Source organism: Colletotrichum aenigma, assembly GCF_013390185.1.
Source record: "Colletotrichum aenigma strain Cg56 chromosome Unknown KSG_Cg56_contig05, whole genome shotgun sequence".
NCBI classification, from domain to species: domain Eukaryota; kingdom Fungi; phylum Ascomycota; class Sordariomycetes; order Glomerellales; family Glomerellaceae; genus Colletotrichum; species Colletotrichum aenigma.
In genome coordinates, this window is record NW_023500911.1 from 4,895,601 (window position 1) to 4,920,943 (window position 25,343).

The following is a 25,343-nucleotide window of genomic DNA, read 5'->3' on the forward strand; positions in this document are numbered from 1 at the left end:
CGTGTCTCTTCTTGTCTAATTGAGATTCTGGTGACCTTGTGGTACATGTTGGTGATTGAAACAAGAGATTAGCTCTGGCAAAGTCTGCACAATGATCTAGCTTCTGAGCTCAATCCCCAGTCATTGCATTTCCTTGTGTTATTATTCACCGATGGGAAAACACGGGCGATTATTGTCTCATCGGAATGACAAATTACGTACAATTGATCGAAGCGACCGCCTAAATTGTCACATCCCTGATCGTATGGTGCGATTCACAGCCGGGGTAAGCAACTGTTTTACATATTCGGCGCTCGCTTCATCCCGGGCGCCGTCAGGACCGAGATGCCCCATATTTGCGGTCCAGATGCCGGGCCCGTCATGGGATTTTCGTCCGGACGCTCTTCCGGTAATTGTGGGGAGTCAAATACACGATGGCAGATTGAATGCTCGTATCAAACTTTCTCTTCACCCATTTGATTGAACCACTCATAGCGCATTACCCCCCGGAAACAACCTCACGAAGGACTTTGCTTCCCGGCCTACAGACAGCAGTTTTTGAACTGGTTATGCGTTGATTTGATGCCCTGGAAAAAATGAGCTCCATAGCGCTGAACCTGTAGAGGTGATAATGAGCTCAGACAATCCCATTTAATACTCCGCACCTCCGTCACTCGTTAGCATGAAAGCCGCAGTGTCTCTACGCATATTACACACATTGGAATGGCCTCGGAACTCCCATTCGCTTAATATACCGAATGGGTGAATCGAGCTACCGATCTCAGGTTGTTCCATTCCACACTTCAATCCAAGGTGCGAATCAGGCGATGCGCCGGAATGCGCGGGAGCCTCCCTTTCGTGACAGTGGGCAGACCCGGAGTGTGGGAGCCCAACACGAACCGGACATATCCACAAAATCTCCTACTCCGGCAAACTGGCCCAGTCATGCTCCAGCGGACTTTGAGGTCATCGAAACATGCGCCAATCACAACGCTAACTGGGAACCATCAGCGGAGACTTACGCGTAGTTAGGTAATCGCGTTGTATCGGAAGCCACCATTGAAGAATCATTAGCGGCGGCTCCTTTATTCGCTGTGGATGATGCGGATTGTCGCAAGGTGCCGTCTTGAAGCGAAGCTGACACCCGACTCCCGTGGGCGGCACTTGTTACCCCGCCTGCACGTCGTGTAGCTGTCGCATTTCCACGAAAACGCCGCACGATTGCAGATTGCAGATCACAGAGGATCCCCGGCACTGATCCACATCGCCATGGCCACACCGGGTGCCGACTCGGCGACAACAGCGGGAGAGCCGCCCGAGTTCATTGAAGTCGGCGACACGGCCACGCCCGAGGAGGCGTCTGAACCTGAAGACTGGGATGCGCGCTCATCGACGTCGACCTCGCTAGCATCAGGTATCCAGAGGCATGCGTTTGCCAACGGTCGGAGGTGAGATATTCTCAACTTGGCTGCGGCACTGCATCGGGACTGACAGGTCTATCAAGGTATCATGCCTATCGCGATGGGAGATATCCCATTCCCAACGATGAGACAGAACAAAACCGCGAAGACATGAAGCATGCCATGGTACTGGAGTTGAGTGACGGCAAGCTCTTCCATGCTCCGATCGGCGATCACCCCCAAAAGATTATCGACCTTGGAACAGGCACTGGTACAATCACCCTGCAAGTCCGAACGCGGCGAGATGCATGCTAACAATGTTTCAAAGGTATTTGGGCAATGGAAGGTATGTCAACGCGGCGTCTAGATTCCATGTAGGTCGACTGGAGCTGAGATGATCGATTCAGTTGGGGACCAGTACCCTGGTGCTGAGGTGACCGGCGCCGATTTGTCCCCGATTCAACCTGATTGGTAAGTCATGCGCAAATCTAAACCGAATTCCTTGCCCTATTTTAACATTGCAAAGGATTCCGCCAAATGTGCGCTTCATAGTAGATGATGTCGAAGACGAGTGGTTGGTAGGTCTACAATGCGCGCCACTATCAGTGTGAAGGATTGCTGCTGATAAAGAGCCGTCTATTTCAGTTTGACAAGGACTTTGACTTTATCCATATGCGCAACCTCGCGACTTGGGTTCACAATCTCCCCAAGCTGTTGGAACGCTGTTTCGCGTAAGCCTCTTTTGCTCTTCCCTGAAGTTTGCTATGTGCTCTGCTAACTCAAGACCTGTAGTAACCTTAAGCCCGGTGCTTGGGTTGAAACCCAAGACTTCAACTCCAACGTCAACTGTGACGACGGGACCATGCCTGACGACTGGGCCCTTATCAAATTTTGGGCACTCCTTCACGAGGCCATGCTTAAGCTAAATGTTGACATTCGGGTTGCTCCACGAATCGGCGAACTGATGGAACAGGCCGGATTCGTCAACGTGAGAAAGACAGCCTATAAAGTGCCGATTGGCACTTGGCCTAGGAACAACATTCTCAATCTTGTTGGCGAGTATATGCGCACGATCATGGAGGATCTGCTTGGCGCAGCTGCAAGCAAGCCACTCAAGACGTTAGGCATGACGGACACGGAGATTCAAGTCTTCCTCGTGTCTGTACGAAGCGCGCTGAGAGATCGCAACGTGCACGCTTATGGCACATATTACTCATGGATTGGGCAGAAGCCGCTTGATGCATAGTCAAGGTCGACAAGAATTGTTAGTGTCATCCTTGCTTTGAATGTACGATCGATTGTTTTCTGTCAAGCTACTCAGCGAAAGTTTGGATATCACATAAACGGCCACTCTTTATGGTATTGGATCATGTATAGCAACCTTCGGTTAAGCCATTTACGAAACACCGGAGAAGAAACGCACCTGTGGTAGAACTTTGAGTAACGTATAAACAAGAAAAATCAGAACTTGTCTCGGAACCAAGAAGAATCTGGAATGCTGCTGGAGAGACATCTTGTGGCCACTCTCAGCTGGTGAGAATACATGAGAGGGCTTGGGATGATTAGCCCTTTTTTTGCGAGACCTTCACGGATACCTGTTCAACTTCTAACAGTTCAGCTTCTCGCGATGAGCAGGCTGGACTCGGGAGCAGAGGATCGGCCAAGACGAAAATTGTCAAACTACACACCAACTGTCCCGTTGGTCTGGCATGCCAACAAACTCGCTGCCTGAGACTTGGCGAAAATCTGGGCTTGCTCAAGTCGTAGGTGCTGTGACTTGGATCGGTACTGGTCTTTATCGTATCTTGCAGTGCGAACCGATCGTCCTGAACCATGCACACATGTGCAACGACACGAATGATGGCGTTCTCATGTCGCTCCGCAATTTTCCATGGCCATTCCAGGTTGTGTTCAGAAGGCATATCTCATTTGGCATGGGGACGCGAGTGGCACAGAAGGATGCAAGTTACCGATTGTGCTTCCCTATTGTCTCGAAAACTCAGAACCGTCCAACAATTCACTCGCGCGTCAACCCTAGTTCGCCCAGCCATGCAGGTGCCCTTCTGTGAAACCAGCTGAAATTCTGTACCTCGTTGGAGAAAGAGGGGATGATCAATTGTCTGGGAATGATGGCTTCTTGACCTGGGCCAAGACGATATCGGTATGTTTGTCGAAATGCCGAGAGAAAACGATCCGTAACGGGCTTGTCTCCTGCATCTGATTTACTTGAGCCTTACTGGGTCGGGAAGGCCCCGGTATCTCGGTAGTCACAGGTAAGACATTCTCAAGTCCAATCGGTGTGAGACATACCATGTGGACTTGGCACACCTGCAATAATAACGCCAGATGCCCGTGGCTTTGGGCCAGCGAATCCTGCAGGCAAGTGTTACTCAACTTTGAATGCCAACTGCACACGACCGCTGTCCTCCGGTTTCCATGAAAAGGGGGCCTCTCTCCGAGCTGCCATCTTGTCAACTTTGAGGGGCACAGTGCTACGTTTGTCGGAACATTACAGTCCACACACCGTTACTTCTCGTATTACACGCTGACATATTCTTATTTGATCCCTCTCCCCCGCTGCCGGTGTTTGCCTGAGCCATTCAAGAAGTCTTGCTCACGGTGCCAAACATTGTCAAGGCGGATTCACATATCCATCGAGTTCCTCAACTCGACGTCTATCAGCATGTCAAATCTTCACAGCGACAGCCATCAAACGGGGAAGGCATTTCCTCGGGATATTGAGCGCAAGACAAGCGATGCCGAAATCAGCAATACAACCCCGGACGCTTCGTTGAGAGAGAAGCACAGCACCGCCCATATTCAAGGCACCCACTCAATCGACGACGGCGACGCAGCAAAGCTTCGGTCTACTGTGGTGCGCAAGTTTGACGTCCGCCTGGTGCCAGCAATGTTTCTGGCTCACCTTCTGTTCTTTCTGGACAAGGGAAATATTGCCCTCGCCCGTATCAATGGCCTCGAGGAGGATCTCAAACTCAAAGGCAATCAATTCAACTCATCGTTGGCGATGTTCTTCATTCTCAACATTCTGTTCAACATCCCTGGAAACCTCGCCGTGCGTCGTGTTGGTGGCGCCGTCTGGCTACCATCCCTGATCGTCGCATGGGGGCTTGTCACAATCTCTTCAGGCTTCATACGCAATTTTGCCGGATTATGCATCACTCGCATATTTCTTGGTCTGACCGAGAGCTCTTTCCTTGGGGGTGTTTTGATATATCTTGGCTTCTTCTATACGGCTGACGAGCTTATCCTGCGCGTCGGACTATTCTACTCTAGCACTGCCCTAGCAGGATTCCTCGGAGGTCTCTTAGCCGGTGGACTTGGACAGATCAGAGTCGCAGACTACAATGGATGGCCATGGATCTTCTTCGTCGAGGGGTCCCTGACCGTCATTCTCGGAGTTGCCTTATTCTTCTTTCTCCCGCATACACCGGCCGACGCAAAGTTCTTGTCTCCCGCAGAAAGGACCCTCGCTGTCAATCGAATGCAAGCTCAAGATCGCTGGCACTTCCTGGAATCCCAGGAGTTGGACAATCGTGAATCTTCTGAGAATGATTCAGGCATGGAAGGGTCCGTTTCGAAAGACCCTCTCAACTGGGCAACAGTCAAGAGCGCCATCTTTAACGTTATTACTCTCAGTATTGCTGTCGGCGCCTTTTTCTCTATCGAAGCCATTTACAGTTTCGCCATGTTTTTCCCGACCATCATCGCTGCTATGGGCTACAAAAGCCTGCAAGCATCGTTGATGACGGCTCCGCCCAACTTGCTCGCCCTGATCTTCACAGTCGGCATTTGCTTCTGGAGTCAACGGTCTGGGAAGACGGCCCTTCCCCTGAACGTATGCAGTGTTATCGGTGTTTTGGGATACATGATGCTCATTATTGGAGCAAAGGTTGGCCCGCCGCCGCTGGGTATGAACGCCAAGGTACAGTACGCTGGCTCATTCCTCGTTGCGATGGCAGTCAATGGAACGCCGCCTCTAGCTCTCACTTGGCTTAGCATCAACGCATCGCCACACTACGTGCGAGCCATTGCTTTGGGATTTGTTCTGTCAATTGGAAACACTGCTGCATTCCTGGCATCATTCACTTACATAAAGACAGAGGCGCCTCAGTAAGTTCCGCACTTTGATTCGCATTATTGATGCTGACTTCAGACGCAGATACATCAAAGGGCATTCAATCAATTTCGGATGCCTATTTGGTCTCCTTATCATCGGTGTCACACTTCCGTTGTACATGAACTGGGAGAACAAAAGGCGTGAGCGGGGCGAACGAGACTACAGGCTGGATGAGAGCCGGCAGAATGGCTTGTCCAAGGAGGAGCATGAGTTTAGGCTTGGATGGATGCATCCGGGTTTCCGTTTCAAGGTCTGAATATCTTTTCGGAAGTTTTCTGGGCATTGGGTGTCCGGCGAGAGAAGACTTGTAAACATCAGGTGAAGTACACGTACACATGGGAGGGCAGATGGTCGAGACGTTGTTGGGATACCACAGTGAATACACCACAACCTTACATCGAGGACAGTAAGTATCATTTTGCAATGTGCGTCTAGGTCAATATCACGGCACACGACTAATACATATGGTTCATCTGCCCGTCTATCGAGTCAAGAGTTCCCAGAAACACCCGACAGACCAAACATGGCCCGTGAGTCTGTCATGAGGTTGCCTAAAGCCCACGGCGCATTCTCCTTACTCGTGTATTCAGCTGACGCGGGTATTCAAGAACCTATATCAATGATCAATGGAGTCATCAAACATTCTGACTTCAAAATCGAAATAAACGAGGGCCTTTGTAGCTCATCATCAAGGTCGACGACAGGCGCACCAGACGGATGAAAGATACGTACCGGATGCCAGGCTTAAACGCCGATCCGCTCGGTTATCGCCGCTATGCAGCCGCCGTCACGACGCTAAAACACAAAACACAGGGGCAAAGAACAGCAATTTCGATCCGTTGCCGAGGTGGATCCCCCCGTCAATCAACCTCCTTTCACCCTTCACTTCGACTTCGGACGACACCAGTCTTCGGCACTGAGCCGACTTCATCTGTGCGGGCCGTGCTGCGTGTTGCGAGACGGGCTTCATCAGAGCGTGCATACATACAGACAGGAACAATGACAGGCCACGGTCTCCTTTTCTTCATCCCGGGCAATCCAGGCCTTGTCGACTACTACACCGACTTCTTCGACTCGCTCAAGGCCCGCATCGGATGGGCGGATGGCCGCATCCACGTCCATGGCCGCGATCTATTTGGGTTCCGCGACGACAGCCATGAGCCCTTCAGCAATGAGCATCCGCCCTACGACCTGGAGCACCAGATCGAGGCTGTTTACAACCATCTAGCGTCGCTGCGGCGAACAGATTCGACGCGGAATACGCCGGGAAAGAAGGGCGAGCCGTATGACTTCATCATCTTAGCGGGGCACTCGGTGGGCAGCTACATCGCGCTTGAGATTTTCCACAGACATCTCAAGGACCCCTCACGTGCACCGCACCTCAAGCTTCACGCGGGTATCCTGCTGTTCCCGACGGTTACGCACATAGCCCAGTCTCCTGCGGGAAAGAGGCTGGACCTCATCCGCACGACACCAATGCTCAACAACACCGCACATGTCATCGCGCAACGGTTTTTGGACCTGTGGCCCGCGGCTGCATTGCGTTGGTTTGTAAGCAACGTGTTAGGGATGGGCACCAAAGCCGCAGAAGTCACGACGGGGTTCTTGAAGAGCCGCGACAGTGTGTGGCAGGCTCTACATATGGGCAAAGATGAGATGAAGGTCATCACTGAGGAGAAGTGGGACAAGGAACTTTGGGAAATCGAAGAGGACGATCTTGGCAGCGGCAGTGGGAAGAGAACTACGCCTAGATTCTTCTTCTACTTTGGAAAGAAGGACCACTGGGTTGCAGACCACTTCAGAGATCACTTCATCCGAGCCCGTGAGAAGCATGTTGAGAATGGCTGGGCACGAGTGGAGATTGACGAGAGAGGACTCCCTCATGCGTTCTGCACCACAGAGAAGAACAGCGAGCTGGTTGCTGACAAGGTTGCACAGTACTTGAAGGAGCTTTGGGACGGGTTTACGCCATCAGCATCGTCGTAAGGCGGGTAGGGAACATTATGATTTTAGAGGGTTACATGATACTAGACAATAGACAATAATTGTATTGCTCCCATCGCTCTTGTGATATCCTACACACAAAGAAAAGGTTTTTGGTGTCGGAATTTTGCTTGCTCCAAAACTCCGTTCACTCCCCATGCATCAGCTTGCCTCGAGTCTTCCACTCTACATGCATGCTTCCTGTCGTTGCCCCTGAGGCCTAGTGTCGTCTTGCTGACATTTAGCTGTGATCTATATTTGACGAATCTCTGTCACGTCCTCCGATTCCTACGTAGAGTTTAGTTAGGCATCGGCCTGCCAATCTGCAGGCTACTAACACTGGCAGTCTGTGGCGAACGTCAGTATGATATCCATTGTACTCGTACTTATCATCAACTCACCTCCGCCTCGGCCTTCTGCTTCTTACGCCTCATCAGGCCATAGATAAATACTCCCATCGCCAACAGTGATACACCGGCTGCGAACCATGTCAGTTTAATTTCAAATGAAACTCATTAAGAGAACTTACCAACACCACCAAACACACCCAACAAAACAACAGCGGTAGGAGTCCCACCAGCGCCCTTGGGCATGGAGCTGGAAGAAGCAGAAGATGCGGGAGGAACAGCCGCAGCAGGAGGTGGTAGTGGGTTTGCGCCGGTCGGAGGAGGAGTGGCACCGGGAGGAATAGGAGGCGCAAGGCCTAATGAGGAGCTCATGGGAGGCAGAGGAGGCGGCGGCGGGTTCATGACTGGCGGAGGAGGTGGAGGCGGCGCGGTGTTAGCCGGAGGCGGCGGAGGAGGAGGAGCCGCACTGGTAGGTGGCGGCGGCGGCGGCAGCGGTGCTGGCTGAGGATTGATCACAGGGGGCGCCGGCGCCGGTGTCGCAGTGACCGTGACTGTTGTCGGGATCATGATCATCACCGTCTGTGTGATGGTCGCAGCTGACGGGGTCACTGTGACGAAGATCGTGACCGTCGGAACGTTCGCATTATTATTAGGTGGCAGTCCATTTGCCGGGGGAGCTGTTCCTGGAGTTCCCGGCTGTGGTTGGCCATTGTTGATGATGATACCGCCAGCTTGACCCAACACAGACAGAAGTTGGTTCGGATCGATGGGGAGAGCGTTGGCGTTGGGAGGGCCATTCGCGGCTGCCGCAGCCTTTACCGCGTCGGGGTTGGTCTTCGCATTTTGCTCCTCGCGCTTGACAATTTCCGCCATTTTGATATCCGTTCGGCTTTCCTTCACTTCGACTTGTTCTTGTCCTTCCTTCCTTCTTTCAAGACAACCCAGGTCTTGAGTCTGACCAGCGAAGGCGAGGGTCTTCTTCGGTAGACGGGCCGAGAGGCGACTACACACTTACAAGCATATCACAGATTGCTTGCCGTACGAGACCGATTTGTTGAGCAACCGAGAGAGAGTGGTGCTAGGGTATGAATGAACTGCCTCCCACTACTGAAAGACGTGGAGGCACCCGTGCAGTTTTAATTCAGGCCCTGTCTTGGACGTGCAACTATTTGACTTCTGGCTCGTGTCAAACTTACAGGACCGAGGCGCCACCACTCGGGCCTTCGGTATGGCCCTGCGGCATTGGGATTGCCTCATTGGGTAAGTGGGCAGCAGGTTTCTGGGTGAAGATGCTGAGGTTTTGGGTGTCAAATCCAATGTCCCCGAACACTGGAGGAAAAGAAGGTGTAATTGTGGGCTTTGTGGGAGAACGTGCGCTCCCCGACCCCCTCGTTTCCCCTCATCGTTCTCATCTTCCACTCTGAATTCAAGGTTCGGCTGCTCTGGTTTGCGTTGAAGGGGCCCTGGAGGGGATTGGGGGCCACACCCTCTGATGGGTGTAACCACTGCGACGCCGTGTCGAAGCAGCCTCGGTGTTTCATGAGCAGGCCAGAATTGGTCCAGAAGATGGGATGCCAAATGGCTTTTTGTGTTTTTCGAAACCAGTTTCTGTAACCTGCAGTCGTCGTGCATATGAGAGGGTGGGAGCTCGGCCGTGCGTAGAGTCGCAGGCTACCCCCGTCCAACTCTTCAAGGGGTCAGACTTGTTCCCGCTTTCTGCCACACTCTTCCATCCCAATGGGTGGTAATTCATCAGCTTGTTTTCTGAAAAGGATCAATTGCTCCTTGGATTTCTATATTCGCGATCCTCCTGACGTCAAGGCCGATTATGGCCAGCAACCGGCTGCGTCACTGCGTGGCGGTGGAAAATAAGGCTTACCTTCAGTGTGAATGAACGCTGGAGCCCTTATATGCTTCCATGCAACCGAGCGTAATGTTCATTAGCGCCGCTTAGATAGGTTTCCATAGACTCTCTTCGACCGACGACGACCGAAGAGAAGGCAAGATCAACAGAGCTATGAACCTCAACAGACTCCAATCGCAGCAACAAAGGCCCGGCGTGAAGAGGGGTGTTCTGGGAAGTTTGTCTGCAGCTTCAGCGGCAGCTTACAACTTTCTTGCTCACGACTTTGAATTTGTGCCGGACCGGTATCATGACGACAAGTTCTTTTCCACACGGCTATCTCGGGCGGATTCTAGTATCCGACTCGGTCGCGCTCGCGGCCGGAACAACTATCCACTGAGACCGCCGCCCATTCGGAAGAGAACATGGCAGAAGGATGCGAACGGGGAGTTGCGCAGCAAATCATTCGAGGACTCGCAGTTCAGCCACCCATACGATGAAGCACGCGGAGGAAACGACCGAAACCCGTTTGACGACGCCAATGAGGTGGAAGAACAGGACGATGAGGCCGACGACGACGAACCGTATCACGTCTTTCCGAAGCGACAAAAATGGCTGGTCATCGTGATCATTGCTACAGCCGGGCTCTTCAGCGGATTGTCATCCAATATCTACAACCCGTCTCTTGATGCCGTTGCGCAGGTAAGACTCGGCCCGTTCCAGCGGTAATGGTGAGAGCGAGGGTGATGCTGATGCCTTATGATTACTCGCAGGACCTCAAAGTCAGCTCTTCGCAGGTTTCCCTGACAATCACGTCTTACCTTATCATGCAAGCCGTGTCTCCTCTCCTATGGGGACCCATGTCAGACACATTGGGCCGGAGGCCGACATACATAGCCTCCTTTGCAGTCTACATAGGCGCCAACGTCGCGCTTAGCTTCTCACCGAATTATCCGGTGCTGCTCATTTTCAGGGGTGTGCAGGCTGCAGGGAGTGCGTCAACTGTCAGTATCGGTAAGTTGCCATAGTCTCCGTTTCTCCCTTCGACTACCCAATTTGGCAACTAATGGCAGTTCCAAGGCAATGGAGTCATTCAGGATATCTCGCCGATTTCCGAAAGGGGTGCGTTCATTAGTTTCTACCAGGCTAGTAAGCTAAGTTGTTAACATGCTACAACACCCTCAACTGACACAACCGCAGTTCGAAACTTCAGCACAGCGATAGGTCCCGTACTGGGCGGCGCCCTGGCTAATTCGCTTGGCTTTCGTTCAGTATTTGTCTTCTTGCTCATTGCCTCGATGCTTATTATTATTGCAATCATTGTGTTTCTTCCCGAGACAATGAGAAGCATCGCTGGCAATGGCGCAATCAGACTTAAAGGTCCAGTTTACAAGCCTTTGATCAGGTACATCAGGAAAGAGCCTAGGTACATGCAAGATCCAGACGGTCCTCTGAATTCCAACAAAGTCACCATCTGGACGTTTCTCAGACCCTTCAGACTGTTCAGGGAGAAGGATCTTGTCATCAACCTCATTTGGGGTGGGTTCGTCTACGCTATCTGGAACATGGTTACCACCAGCACCACACCCGTTTTCAAAGCACGGTTCCCTTTCCTGAACGAGCTTCTCTTGGGTGTGGCATTCTTACCCAACGGTAAGTGGGGACTCACTCTCCAACCCTTCCCTCAGCTGCAGCGAGTCCCAACGCTTCTCTCGGCTGAGGGAAGCATGCATCAACTCGACTGACATATCATATGCAGGCTTCGGGACCATTGTCGGCTCTGTTTTGGCCGGGAAGCTGTTGACCCGGGACTACAAGGCCATTTCGGCCGAATACAAGGCAACGCATAACATGAGGGAGGACGAAGAGTTGTCCCCAAAGGATATACCGCCAGACTTTCCCCTTGAGAAGGTTCGCTTACAACGGCTTCCATGGATAGTAGCAGTATTCACCGCTTCCATTACCGGCTACGGTTTTTCCTTGGCATATCCTGCGGCGACATCTCGACCCGGTTGGATAGCACTCCCCCTCGTGCTGCAGTTCCTCATTGCAGCCTCGGCAAACGCTATATTTGCTCTCAATCAGACAATCATCTCGGACCTTTGTCCCGGACAAGGTGCGAGTGCAACAGCTATCAACAACTTAGTGCGATGTGGTCTTGCCGCCTTGGGCGTGGCCTTTGCGGAACAGATGATTAACGCTGTGGGACCGGGGACAGCATTCCTGGTGTTGGCTTTGGTGGTCATAGCCGTGTCGCCCATCCAAGTTCTTAACCAATACAGAGGGCCCAAATGGCGGGCGGATAGGGCAAGGAGAGGCGGCTCAAAGGCCACTGCGGCCGTGGAGGATCGACAAAAAGTTTAGGTACGGGTCTGGCATGACACAAAAACATTTGGAGCGTTTGTCTGCAATCACATTGGGAATCATATTGGACGAAGCGAGCATACTCAGCATTGTTAGAATTCACACGACACAGATCATTGCATGAAATACCATCATACAGACCATGGGGTGTCGAGCATAAGCCAATGATAGCCATGGCTAAGATAGACTTGTTGGTAGAACTGGATACTATTTCTGTAGATCTCTCAAATTCTATCTACACTGAAGTCATTGCAGCGAGATTGACTCCAGCTCTAATTCATATGAGATATCATAGGACCCTCCATGAGCTGGAGTAGACTTCCGCCTTGTTGCTAGGCGTTGTCATCCACTGCCATCACAATCGAAGCCAACATCGCACGATCATCTAAATGATCCTTCCTGATCAACACACCCATATTTCTGGCGAACGATTCGACTGGGGTAAACCCTCCACCAAGACAAATCTTATGGCAATCATTTCCGCTGAACACAGTTTAGAGTTGCCCAGGGGGCGATCTTGTACGTTGCAGGCCGTCTGGTGTTTGTGTTGAAACACGGGACCCGGCTCCTGTAGCCAAGGAGTTCCCAGCAGTAGAGCATCCCAAACCAACATCGGTGGTCCGTACTCAATGCCTGGCTGCCGCATAGATTTCCCAAAGCGGTGGGCATTGGTGCCACTCGTCGTGCGCCGAAAGTCGCATTCACGTGGCATCTCGGCTATTTGGCATTGTCACATTTGATAGATTAGACAGCTCCTGTCAGATGGAGTACGGAGAAATTTGAAAAGAGCCGGTCGCCGGAGTCACGGCAGCGCTAGGGCTGTAGGATCCGGCATGCTCATGTCAATTTGACAGATGCAATTGCCGTCCTCCGTAACCGGTGTGTTGAAGGATTCCAACCTGACCTGCTTATCTGTGAAGGTCAGTTCTACCGCTACTCTATTCTATAGCATAGCCTTTTGAACTTGGCCGATTCCGCAAACCATGCGGAGCAGCCCGCCCTCTTCCAAAAGTCTACTGGAACTGAACTGCAGATCCCACGCTCACAGACCGTGGGTCTGAGCTGGTGAGACTAGGACATCCCTGCGGCGCGATTGAACCCTATGATCTTCTTGAGCGGGTGTTTTATCTGGCTAGCCAGTCTATCTGAATCTGGATTGACGGACAACTTACATCAGCCGCTAGAACGTGTCGCGAAAGGACGAAGATCCAGCAGCAGTATCGGCTGAGAAGCTTAGTCAAACTCTGCTGGCTTCGGGTCCAAAGACCCGGGAAGTATATCGACGATAATAGGGCATGTCTTGCAAGTTGTTCTTCTTAAGGACTGGCCGGAATACAGAGGTGTTTCCGGCGTTTATTCTGATATTCTGGTCCCTTTCGGAATTATCCAGCACCGATTGAGTTGTGTAAAGTATGGTTCGTGATTCAATGAAAAGATACAGGCGCGAGCTCGTATGATTGATTCACTGTCTGGGCTGCGACCGTTCAAGACCATCTTATTGATTCACTAATGAAGGGCATGATGTATTTATGGAAGGGAACTTGTGATATGTTTCTGGTTCTCGTTCTAGAAATGGACACTTCAAAATCATCAAGACTCTGCAAAAGCAAGTTCCATGATTAAAAAATGGTCGACTTCATGCCTCTCCCAAGGTCTGACAACTATGACGTGAACGGGGCAAGATATCTCATTCACTTTTCACTCCCAGAGGACTCCGAAAGGTGGCATGTTAAATGCATGAATCTTGCAGCACTTGCTAAAGATGATCCGGATTGGGGATGGGACACGTCCGATCCTCTGCCCGACGAGAAGTTTGCAAGTATAGAACGAGGACTCGAGCAACTAAAAATGAACGACATCAGCATCAACATCAGAGATGACTCAGAAGATGTTGTCTTGATCACAGGCTTTGACGACGCTTACAGGGCAAGACAGAATGCAAATATGAGAGTACCAGACCTTGATGACGATATCGCAGAACTGCTCGCCCAATTTCGTTACATCGCCTTCTTCTTCGACGAGGTCGAGTTGCTCACTGCTGTTGCTCACTACTGCCAAGGGGACTTCGAGTTTCCTGGTAGGAACTTCGAGAAATTTGTAAAAAGAACACCCCAGCCTGGCCATAGTCTGCAAGATTGGGTTGCCCCTGGCCAAAGACAGCACATCATCATCTACTTCAGCCACAAGAACTATGAGAATATCTCAAGATCGACAATCGGTCTGTTCGACAGATACGACATGGATCAAGACCCAGAGTTCCTCTTCATGAGTGAGTACGCGTCTAGCTATGATGCGTGTGCTTCCGAGTCACGAGCGCGTGGGGAGTTATTGCCTCAAATACTTTTCGGACTGGATGATGATGCTTCTGATGACGAGGATGTTTCTTTGTTGGGGCAGGAAATCGGAATTCTTGGCCCTGATGACGTTCCTGGACAGTAAACAAGGGTCATCAAGGGAAGAAATGGTTGGACTTGGGATATATTCTTTCAGATAGTTAAACAAAGCCATCAAGAATGGAGTATCTCACCTTGGCCAGTAAACATTTCATGATAGACGTAGATCTGTCTATGTTTCTTCATTTTTGTTCGGACTATGATTCTGAAGAGGATATAGTAGTACCTCAGTCTCGAAGCTCATATTCAGAGCCATCTCTCTTCAGAAATGACGAGTATCCTCTCGGCGTTCACACTAACGCGTTGAAATCTATTTCCCTATTCTCTAGCAAGGCTTCCAGTATGGTCCTGCGGTTCTAGTCAAGTATGATATCTCTAGTTTATGAGCCTTGTCCTCTAAAATAGATAGAGACCATGACACTTGCTGACGGATAAGTCATGTATGACCTTTCCTGAGACGCAAACAGTCGGTATATACTTCTTGATGTTTTTCATATCTGAGTGGCTTATCTGTCACATTGACGGATCATATCAGACCTGTGGCGATGCAGGCAGGTAGGGCCCGTGGATCTATCACAAGTTCCTATTTAAACATGGAGGATGCCGAATTAAGTACCAGAAACCAATCTTAATCATGCTCCATCCTTAAGATGTCCAATATTCAGTCGTTCTGTAAGCCCTCTCCAGCTTTTCACCACCAGGCATCGTGCCCCGAGCAGCGATGCCGCCACGGGCGACAAGCACTTTTCTCTCAATATCAAAACAATTATCGACGTTCTTTAGCGTACAAAGGTCGTACAGCCTTTTAACTGTCATGTCGCAATATTTTCCTTCTCTGAGAGAAACGACATCCCACCCATCAGAAGTTGTACTGTTGCATACAAGTGAGGCTTCATGACCTTCGGCTTCTGTCACGATGAGATGGCTGGGATCGCGGTTGGATCCTCGTCGCTTGCTGAGTATATTCTCCGTGTGGTTTCGCCTGGGCTCCGGGATAGAACGACGCAGCTCCTTGATCGTCTTGATGCTCTTGATCTTAGGCTTGGTGTAGACGCTTCTGTCCCACTCGACTCTGTCGACAGCCAACTCAGGAGTTGTGTCGCAGCCCTCCAGACCCGTTTCCTTGTCCATATCATACTGAAGCGGTGGTTTGAAGAATGGAACAGTTCCATCAGGTTCGAGGCGTCGCCACCAGCCGAATCGTGGAGTGCTCCTGCAAAGGTACTTCTGCTGATCCTTGCGGTACATCTGAATCTTGGAAGGTGTCCCGAGCATGTCGTTTACGTGGAAGCTGATAGATCGAGGATAGTTGTCCACGATACCGCCAGAACTCATATATACGCATTTTGGGTACTTGTCCCCAACTTTGCGCTGGCTGAGAAACCACTTCGCACCGCAGTACATGGCGAGATCGCCGTACCATGTTGCACTGAGTTCGCCATTGGATACCTGGACAGCTGAGATGCAGATGGTCTCGGAGTACAACTGTGATATCATCACGTATTGCGCTGTCGCCATTGGGTCCCTGTTCTGGGTGTGTGGGATCTTGTAGATGTTGTCATTGGGGTCGTTGCTGACCGGCAACTTGTTTCTGTTGTCCTCGACCCAGTGTTGGCCGATTCTTCTTCCACCGTCGTCCCAGAGTGAGATGAAAGGCTCAGAACCAGACGCTTCCAAGTTGGCGCCATCTCCAGTGACGATGGTCACCCATGTCTCGGCTATGTGTTTGTCGGGAATGCCAGCATCATGCGACCACTTGAACGGCATGATGAGATTGTCTGGGCTGAAGAGAAACCCTAGGATACGGGCTCCAGCGGCGAGGTTAACGTTGACCATACTGAATGTTGCGGAAGGAGGAAACCATGGTCGGATCACCGAGACAGTGAGTCGCCGGCGTTCAGGCTCGAAGCGTCAGTTTTTGGGTTTCGGGGCAGAAGGAGGAGCAGGGCAGCCACAGCCTTTGGTCAGGATTCTCAGAGCTGATTTCATATCGTGCAGTTTTCATTCACCTTGGGTTTTGACATATCGGAAGACTCCTCCAAGAGGGATTGTTGGTGGAACTGACGTGTAACAGCAGCCTCCCTACGATGAATGTGGTCGTTACACTGCTTTGTTGACTCGCCCGTCTTCGGGTGCCAACATAAAGAGAGATACGCATGCGTCTCGACACGAGTATTTGGCGTTCTACAGTTCCACACATGGTAACATCCACGGACCAGGACTTGTCTCCCAGCGGTAACAATGTGAGGGAGGTTTTCGTACTGAAGCTCTCTCTTGAACAAACGGCGGGTTCGCAAACGCGGTACATGTATCCATAAAGCTTCATTCTGCACGCAACTCATTCGCAAACAGCGTCAAGCCATTTGACCAAGGTCTCAGGTACTGAAATTGAAGCCGTATTCGTTTTGGACTGTGAACGTGAGCAAGCTTGCCTCGGCAAGAACAAAGTCTTAACATGGGGGCCGGAGTGTCTTGCGATGCAAGAGTTACTTGTAGTCTCTTATCAGTAAGTTGCGTGTGGATCAACGTTGTGTTGTGCTTGTGCCGTATGCGTCCCTTTATTGAATCCCAGTTCCGCAGCATGGCAGCCTGATAATGTGTTACTACATCCGCTTGAGCTGGTTGTGCTTGCTGACTCCATCCCAGGATTTACGGAACTTCTCACATCAATAGGTCTATTTTGTGTGGGAAATCCCATCACTCGAAGGTTTAAGCCGATTATGACGCAGGACTTTATCAGAATAATGCTCTGGCACATATCGCTAGATCATTTCTAACAGCTTTAGAGGCGACGTTCGTGGCTAGGTGTTCCTGATCTTGTAAAAGAGGAAACACGTCTTCGGGGCTTGGCACCCAAAAGGCTACTGCTTCAAGCTTTAGCTTGATGAGTAAACTAGTCGCCTCCTTCGTTGCCATCCACGAGCGCACCAATGATGTAATTTGGAGACATACATTATTCCCGCTATGGAAGTCTTTCGGCGGAAAGCGGTAAACGCACGAGGCAGCTCGGTTGCCGACTTTGTACTGAGCCTTTCAAAATCTTTGGATGGCATTGTGTCTAAGGGCCAAAGTGTTTAGTGTGGTCAGCAAGCGCCAACTCTACGCCTGGAAGCTTTCAAATGGGGCAACAATGTGAGATGGCGAGACCGAGGTCTCTGCCAGTCACAATAGCATTAGGCAAGCAAACATTCTCGTGCTAGCGTGACTAATGCCAAGATGCAACGGCCGTTTCTTTGTCGTGAGCATTCTATTTTCATTCTGAGAAACACAGTGGAACGACGATGGCTTGGACCAACGCACCGTGTTTGAAGAACGTCTGGCCATAGCCATCCCATTGACGAGTATTGCACTTCGCGAGGGCTATCTCATACCGGGAAGAAGATCTCAAAGCCAGACATGGTGAGCCGTCTTGATCATACGTAACCCTCATAAAACGATTGTGCAAAACTAAATCAGCGGCTCGTTGACGAATGTCATTGGCCCGGGCGTGTGGCCACACGCATCAACGCACCCCATACGAGAACGAAGCTGCTTCAGGAATAAACTTTATAACCGTGCCTCACTGCGTTGAAACTTTTTTAACCTGCATGAGAAGTCTGCTTAACCGCAATAAGCTTCAGGGTATTTCTCCGCTAGCCAGGGGCCGGAAACGACCGAGAGGGACCAACCATGTCACGATGAGGCACCAACGGGTTAGAACGACCAACGATCGCAGGTCATAAATCATGAATTTTCTGAAATCGTACTTATGTACACAGTACCAAGTTTCCCCCTGTTTCCGGCCAAAGCCATCCCACACCACACCAGGCACCGTCGACCCCTTATTCGTCACAATTCGGTATTAAGCAACCAGAGATAGTTTCCGAGTTAAAAGGTTTAGATTGATTACCCACGAGCAATGAAATGACCGTTATCGATTTGAATCCAAGCTGTATGTTCCCGTGTGATCGCTATCTCCGTAGTGTACGCTAAACTCAATTCCCTGCACACAAAGTGACTCGTCAACACAAATTCACTCGGCTTGATTTCTCGACGGGACGGCTAGGGGCAGGCCTGCCGCTCCGGCCGGCTTCGGGGGAGGGGCGACACCAGGCTTCGGAGGCTGCGTGCCGGGCTTGGGGCCCTGAGCACCGCCAATGAGAGCACCGGCCTCGATGGCTCCCGGCGGTGCGGGAGCCGGGCTATTTGGGTTGGAGCCTTTCTGCGGCGCGGGAGCAGCGGCCGGTGGTGGCGGCTGCTGGTTTGGCGTTGCTGGGGTGCCGCCCTGCTTGGGCTTGACACCACCCACAGCAGCACCAGCAGCAGCACCACCTCCGACCAGCGCCCCGGCCGCGACGGCTCCGGCGGGAACGGGAGCGGGTTGGTTGTTGTTTGGTGGAGGCTGTTTACCTTGAGTAGTGCCAGCCGCAGCAGCACCTGCGTTGGCAGCGCCAGCACCAGAGGCCTTCTTCGGAGCGCCTGCGGGAGGAGCGGCTGGAACAGCGGCGGGCGGTACGGCAGCAGGAGGAGCGGCGGGCGGAGCAGCCGGAAGAGGCGGGTTGCTGGCCTTGGCTGGAGGAGTCGTCGCCTTCGCCTTCGCCTTGGCCTTCGCCGGGGTGGCGGCCTTCGCAGCCTTCTTCGCGGCCTTCTTAGCCTTCTTCGCCTTCTTCTTCTTCTTCTTGCCGAGGACCTTCTTGAGCAGGCCTAGCAGCTGACGGGTCTGGAGCTCGGTGTCGTCACCGCCGCGGGCGGCCAATGCAGCATTAGGCTGTTCAACAGCAGCTACATCGCGACCATTGATCTGGGGAATGTCGGCCTGGGGACCGAATTCACTGATTGTGTTAGTGACCTGTTACCTGTAACCTCCCGTCACGTGTGCCTACTTGAAGTCTCCTCTGGCGACGTCCGTTCCAGCTGGGGCACCGTTGATGCCGACCAGAAGGGCCGAGGCGAGCAGGAGTAGGGGGGTTGAGAACCTCATCGTAGTGAGTGAACTAAATATTGACTGATAGAATGACGAAAGAGAGATGAAGTATCTTTGACCAAGTCAAGCTTGGTGGCTCAGTGGGTGGATTTTCTCGTATCTGCAATGCCTTGGGGGTGGGCGTGAACTGAGGGACCTGCCTGCTCCTCCGAACTAGAGGTTGGGTTGGGCCATCTTCCTTTAGTAGTTTCTCTGAATGGCCTCGACTGTGTATTGTTGTCAGGGATACTCTACCCTCGTCCAAACCTTGGGCGAAGTCGTCCACACTATCCCAACATGCGGGTGTGCCGATCGATTGGTCGCGATTTCAGATTAAAATTCGCCGGAAGGACGACTCGCGAGTCTCTGAAACCAGTAATCGCAACTGCAGAGAAGAGAGAGAGATGCCAAAGTTCACCGGTTCGAAGTGCCCGACCCCGCGTGGATTCGCGCCTCCGCATGTTGCCGGATCGACGGGGACGGGGATACCACCTTGCATTGGAGTTTGTTATGGATCAGCGCAGATGAAGGCATTGCCCTGCGTCGCCCGATATCCTGACTTATTCGGGCGAAGTTGCGTTTCGCTGTGGTGTTTCGGGGGTGGGGAGGCTCTCCTCGTCTGATGTCGACGATAGGCAAACTCCTGCAGGAGGAAGCGAGAGATATCGATTCGTCCCATCTGATGTCGTTTCAGTCCCCCTTCATTGGTGGTGTGCCTGAAAGGCGAAGCTCCTCACAGTCTTCGGCAAGCGGAGCCCTGGTCTTAAGCTTACATAGGGCACGATGTTGCGAGCGACCGGGGCATCCAGGCAGGGGGATGGTGGTCATTGTGGAGGGGAGCCAACTGGCGGTTCGACTTCGCCCGATGCAGGCTGGAGGCTTCGGGAACCTTGCACCTCTCGACCTTTCCCTGATTCTGACGATAGTTGGAAGTTAGGTTTGTGTTAGTTCCACTTCGAAAACGTTTTGGAAGTCAGAGGGCGCGCTGCGTGGCCTGGGTCTTGATTGGCCACCTGCAGGCTGGGAAGTTATTCATCGTCTGCCGAAAAAACTAAACTTCTCAGCCCATGCGTGGGAGAAAATTGTATTCGCCCGGATCCATCTCGTCCTAGAACCCACGCTGTCCCTCGCGCGGGCGCGCGGAGAAAGGGGGAGAGATCAAGGGCAGCATAGTTGGATTAGCTTGCGGCTCTAAGCAAAGTTTTGCCCTTGCTCACGCAATGCCAATCTTGCGTCACGAACGAGGCAAAATCGACGTCGACTCCATGATGCGACTCCACGTCGTTGGCAATCCCATATCCACAATCGCGAACAGTGCTTCCTTGAACGTCAAGCGATGCTCACAACGGTGACAGCTGCCGTGTGGAACGACAGTGGGTTGCTTCAGATGGCGTTGAGAGAAAGCGCAGCATCTCGTAGCGAACCGCAGTGCAACAACAGACAGGAGACAGTCAGATGACAAGACCGGCGCTCATTCCTGTTCTCATGCGGATGCCGTGGCAGTTCCATTCGCAGTTGAGACGGCAAAGCAGGTGTCCGCTCACGGACGTGCCTCGGAGACCAGCAGAACATGGCACGACCCGTGTGTGGTGGCCCGGGTGAGGTGCATGAGTGCGCGGGCAGGCATGGCGCGAGTTCATGTGTGTCCGACGGTGCTCTCCCAGCGGCTTGGGATGCGCCCACCGGGATCGACGCCAAGCGAAAATCGTTTCATGCGCCTGTTCGAACGAGGGAGGATGGGCAACTATGGCCGACAATGGCTTGCCAAGACTGGGTGTTTGGGACTCTTGCATGGGGTGACGGGTGATAATGGGAGGCTGTCTTGACTTATGCGGAACGAATGAGCGTATCAAAAGACAGGATGTTATTTCTGGCGGATATGCAGGTACGGGGACGATGGTCCAGTGATATTCGGTGCTTTGTGATCTCGTGTGTATGTTTATTCGTGAGTGAGGCGGCTGTCGTGTGCGCACAGAGTTTCTGAGGGCTGTCGCGGCTGTTCCGTCGCATCTCTTCGCCTCGCGGCGGAGATCTCGGCAGTCCCAATAAGCAAGTCATTGGGGCTCCCGCTTCAACACACACCGCGAGGATGTCTCCGCGCAGAAACGCATCCCACGGCAAGGCAAGGACCTGTCGCAGCATTGTGAGAGTAGAGCCCTTGGAGAATCAGCGTGTGGTCCAGGCCCCCTACTCTACACAGCCACATATGCATGTTCGGCGGGGAACGTTTGTTGCACGTGTGAAAAGACCCCGGCGGATGTCGCTATTTTCAGGATTACACATGCTCAATTAGATGGGTCCATGATCTCCCAATCGGATCTAGCCAAGCTCTGGGCTCAATCTCGTTACCAAAAGAAGGGTCTCTCAGAGGTGCATGACCGAGTCAACGAAGGCCTGGAGATGGTTATGTCATGGCGTCCGAGAGCGAGCTGCTGCTGACGTACGCTCGTCAGGCACGAATAAGGGCAGGAAAACTGGTCCGTGAGGAAGTGAAGGCATCACGACCCATTCGCCATGATGACATACGCAATCCGAAGGTTCCGACCGCGAGATTCTGGTGTCCGGAGATGAGCCGGAGTTGGTCCGAATCCACCGGCCGGAGTCCTGGCCGCTCGGAGGTACGTACCGGTCTCCACCAACGGAGTTTGCCCCGCAAGTCACCGGAGTACAGTCTTCTCTTCCCCGCGCGATCCTTATCGGTCCCCATGAGCTTGGTAAGACACTTGGCTGGGTGTTTTGTGCAGCTCTCGCGCTCAATAATCATCCGCATCCAATTGCTACCGCTAATGGAGCTGCGCCGAGGACCTGTCTCTCCGCCCAAGCTGCATGTAACCGAACCACTTCCCAATTATTTACGTCATGACTTTTCTCCCCCGGCTCTTATCAGAATGAGCTGCCTGTCCGGGTCGAGGACGCAATCAATCTGTGCCGGCTCAAGCTACGCGATCCCCGGAACTGCTTATCACTCGCTTGCCGTTGTCGGTGCCGTGCCGAGAGAGACACTAAACCACGCGATGCACCGGTAAACCGTGCTAGACATGCAGGACGAGATTGGCCTGACCGGGATATCAACATGCATTTATATGTGCTCGCGTCCAAGTTATGGTCCGAGCAACCTCCGGAGCCCGTGAAGCATCACTCAACACCAAGCCAATTGAGCTGGTCCCAAATCGCCGACACTTGCCTCCCTCTCCTCACCCTCAAACATGGCTGTGCAGCGGCCGTTTCTGGCCGTGGCTCTGATCTGGCTCAGATTCGCCAGCATCGTGAGCTGCTTGACTGGTGCGTGTCGGCCGACCAGTCGCCTGTCTCACGTTCGTGAATTGACTTTCGTCTCAGTCAAGGGGACCCCGTTCCCGAGTCTCATTGATGTTACCATCGATGAGCTTGCGGAAGGCCTGGAAAACGGCCTCTTCACCAGTGTCGATCTTGTGAACACCTATCTCGGGCGCATCGGCCAAGTCAACAGCACCTTGAATGTCGTGACGGAGGTTAACCCCGAGGCGGTCTCCATCGCAGCGGACTTGGATGCCCAGCGGGCCAATGGCACTATCAAGGGACCGCTTCATGGGATTCCAATCCTCATCAAAAACAATATTGCGACGGCTGACCAGATGAATAACACTGCCGGATCATGGGCTCTAGTTGGCGCCAAGGTTCCCCTGGACAGCTTTATGGCGAAGAAGCTTCGTGAGGCTGGAGCGATCATTCTGGGCAAGACAAACCTCAGCCAGTGGGCAAACTACAGAAGCAACAATACCAGCAACGGCTGGTCTGCTTACGGCGGACAGGTTTATGCGGCCTACTATCCGCAGCAAGATCCCAGTGGAAGCTCGAGTGGCAGTGGAGTGGCATCGGACTTGGGACTTGCCCTCGCAGCGCTGGGCACTGAGGTTTGTTATCATTGAGTGAATGATTTCTCGTAGCTCAAACTGACAACATGCAGACTGACGGTTCGATCGTCTCCCCTTCACAACGCAACAACCTTGTGGGGATCAAGCCCACAGTCGGCCTGACTTCTCGACATCTCGTGATCCCCATCAGCGAGCACCAGGACACCATAGGACCGATGGCCCGGACGGTCAAAGACGCAGCTTACATCCTCCACGCCATTGCCGGTGCAGACCCCAAGGACAACTACACGTCTGCAATCCCCAATAACGGCGAGATCCCCAACTACGCAGCCGCTTGCGACATGTACGCCCTCCGCGGCGCCCGCATCGGCATTCCGCGTAACGCTATAGAGCTCTTCTCCGACAACACCACCGGCACAGAAACCGACGCCTTCGAGGCAACCCTTGAGGTCTTCAAATCGGCCGGTGCGACCATAGTCGACAATGCCAACTTCACCGCGGCAGCCCAGCTAGCCAACTCAACCTCGGAGACGATCGTGTTGAACGCAGACTTCATCACCAATCTCGCAGCCTACCTGGCCGAGCTCAGCTTCAACCCCAACAACGTGACATCCCTCGCGGATGTCCGCAAATTCACGCAGTCATTCGGTCTCGAGGACTACCCAGACCGCAACACGGCCATCTGGGACGACGCCCTGGATGTGCAGGGCTTCAACAACACAGACCCGCGGTTCTGGGCTGCGCTGCAGGAGAGCAACTACCTTGGCGGCGAGGGCGGTCTTCTTGGCACGCTGGAGAGGCACAAACTCGACGCTGTAATCCTGCCGACGAGCTTCTCCAGTACCTGGGCGGCCATCATCGGGGCGCCGGTCGTGACGGTCCCGCTTGGGTTCTACCCGGCGAATGCGACGGTTATCAAGAATCGGAGGGGCAATCTGGTTGACACTGGCCCACACGTTCCGTGAGTATATCGATGGAATGTTAAGCGCTTTGCCATTAGCTGACAGATGTTAGGTTCGGAATCAGCTTTCTCGGGGCCAAATTTCAGGAGGCGAAGCTCATCGGGCTGGCGTACGCCTATGAGCAGAGGACGTTGACCAGGTCCAAGGTCCAGCCGTACATCACGCCGAACATTGAGATTGGCGACTATGCTGGGTACTAGTGAAACTTTGTCCGACTGTTAAGGGGTTACCTGTACAAGATTATGACTATAATTCTATTCTGCAGTGCTCACGGACACCGTGAAGCCGTTGGAGATACCTACTGCATTCGGCCGGCAAGCTACCGGACCTTTTTCAATGTATATTTGAGCGTTTAATACAGAACAACGTTGCATGTACAGGACCGTAATCTTGTGCAACGAGGCTCATCAAAAGAAAAAGTCCATGAAGCAAGAAGGGGTGCCGCGAACATTCCGAACCGTTCGCGGCCCGTGTCCCCACTCGGCACCGAACGGCCGGGCCGGTCGTCTGAGGCCTGGTCCGTCTTCACGGATGAGGAATGGCGGTTGAGCGTACACATTTCCGACAAAGATGTCAATCGTACTTGCGCTATGTGGCCGTATTACATTGCAGCCTACGTTCTTCTACTTTTTCAAGCCCAGCCACGTCCAATCTTTGGAGGTTTATCCCACACTATGAAAAGTTTGGTGTACGCTTCGATAGATGCCTCCTAAGCATTGCAGTGCTGTTCATGAGAACCAGGTCCAGGTTCGCAAGAATCTTGTCAACGGGACATGTTTAATCGATGCGGTAAACGTAAAAGAAAAGTAGTCTTCCTGGTTACCTAGTGACCGAGCCACAGCCTCCGCAGAGTGCAAAAGGAAGGGAAATGCTCTAAAAAAGAGCAAAACGCAAAATAATAAATAGCACAACCTGGTTTCGATCCAGGGACCTCTGGGTTATGAGCCCAGCGCTCTACCCCTGAGCTATTGTGCCTGAAGGGTGACTGCTGTAGTCGGTTCCAGTCACATACATAAAGGGTTGAGGGTGTGACTCATCGTGCGGTGGAGATGACTCCCCACGCTAACTCAACACAGACACAAACAAATTTAAAGCCGATGATCTCCGAAGGGCTGTGTCAATGCATTTCTCGTCTTTA

General features: G+C 52.5%; 8 protein-coding genes across 8 annotated transcripts; 6 read left to right on the forward strand and 2 right to left on the reverse strand.

The window, feature by feature from the left end:
• Positions 1-1,248: 1,248 nt before the first annotated feature.
• Positions 1,249-2,625, forward strand: CGCA056_v008952 (Secondary metabolism regulator LAE1; the record flags this gene model as incomplete). The annotated part of the gene is made up of 7 exons (XM_037324199.1): positions 1,249-1,427; positions 1,484-1,650; positions 1,708-1,725; positions 1,787-1,850; positions 1,906-1,957; positions 2,025-2,110; positions 2,172-2,625. 7 exons carry the CDS (start codon positions 1,249-1,251, stop codon positions 2,623-2,625), a joined length of 1,020 nt encoding a protein of 339 aa, XP_037177923.1.
• Positions 2,626-4,062: 1,437 nt separating this feature from the next.
• Positions 4,063-5,773, forward strand: CGCA056_v008953 (putative transporter; the record flags this gene model as incomplete). Its single annotated transcript, XM_037324200.1, has 2 exons — positions 4,063-5,510; positions 5,560-5,773. The coding sequence occupies 2 exons, from the start codon at positions 4,063-4,065 to the stop codon at positions 5,771-5,773; spliced, it is 1,662 nt and encodes a 553-aa protein (XP_037177922.1).
• Positions 5,774-6,516: 743 nt separating this feature from the next.
• Positions 6,517-7,503, forward strand: Ldah (Lipid droplet-associated hydrolase; the record flags this gene model as incomplete). Its single annotated transcript, XM_037324201.1, has 1 exon — positions 6,517-7,503. The coding sequence occupies one exon, from the start codon at positions 6,517-6,519 to the stop codon at positions 7,501-7,503; it is 987 nt and encodes a 328-aa protein (XP_037177732.1).
• Positions 7,504-7,752: 249 nt separating this feature from the next.
• CGCA056_v008955 (uncharacterized protein) lies at positions 7,753-8,720 on the reverse strand (the record flags this gene model as incomplete). The annotated part of the gene is made up of 4 exons (XM_037324202.1): positions 7,753-7,788; positions 7,839-7,847; positions 7,902-7,978; positions 8,030-8,720. 4 exons carry the CDS (start codon positions 8,718-8,720, stop codon positions 7,753-7,755), a joined length of 813 nt encoding a protein of 270 aa, XP_037177924.1.
• Positions 8,721-9,864: 1,144 nt separating this feature from the next.
• ITP1-7 (Itaconate transport protein) lies at positions 9,865-12,054 on the forward strand (the record flags this gene model as incomplete). The annotated part of the gene is made up of 5 exons (XM_037324203.1): positions 9,865-10,392; positions 10,464-10,704; positions 10,771-10,839; positions 10,891-11,343; positions 11,450-12,054. 5 exons carry the CDS (start codon positions 9,865-9,867, stop codon positions 12,052-12,054), a joined length of 1,896 nt encoding a protein of 631 aa, XP_037177740.1.
• A 1,626-nt stretch (positions 12,055-13,680) lies between these two features.
• CGCA056_v008957 (uncharacterized protein) lies at positions 13,681-14,493 on the forward strand (the record flags this gene model as incomplete). Its single annotated transcript, XM_037324204.1, has 1 exon — positions 13,681-14,493. The coding sequence occupies one exon, from the start codon at positions 13,681-13,683 to the stop codon at positions 14,491-14,493; it is 813 nt and encodes a 270-aa protein (XP_037177736.1).
• Positions 14,494-15,092: 599 nt separating this feature from the next.
• On the reverse strand, positions 15,093-16,283 carry CGCA056_v008958 (uncharacterized protein; the record flags this gene model as incomplete). Its single annotated transcript, XM_037324205.1, has 1 exon — positions 15,093-16,283. One exon carries the CDS (start codon positions 16,281-16,283, stop codon positions 15,093-15,095), a length of 1,191 nt encoding a protein of 396 aa, XP_037177849.1.
• A 6,312-nt stretch (positions 16,284-22,595) lies between these two features.
• On the forward strand, positions 22,596-24,405 carry CGCA056_v008959 (putative amidase; the record flags this gene model as incomplete). The annotated part of the gene is made up of 4 exons (XM_037324206.1): positions 22,596-22,671; positions 22,729-23,282; positions 23,336-24,204; positions 24,258-24,405. 4 exons carry the CDS (start codon positions 22,596-22,598, stop codon positions 24,403-24,405), a joined length of 1,647 nt encoding a protein of 548 aa, XP_037177848.1.
• Positions 24,406-25,343: the final 938 nt, after the last annotated feature.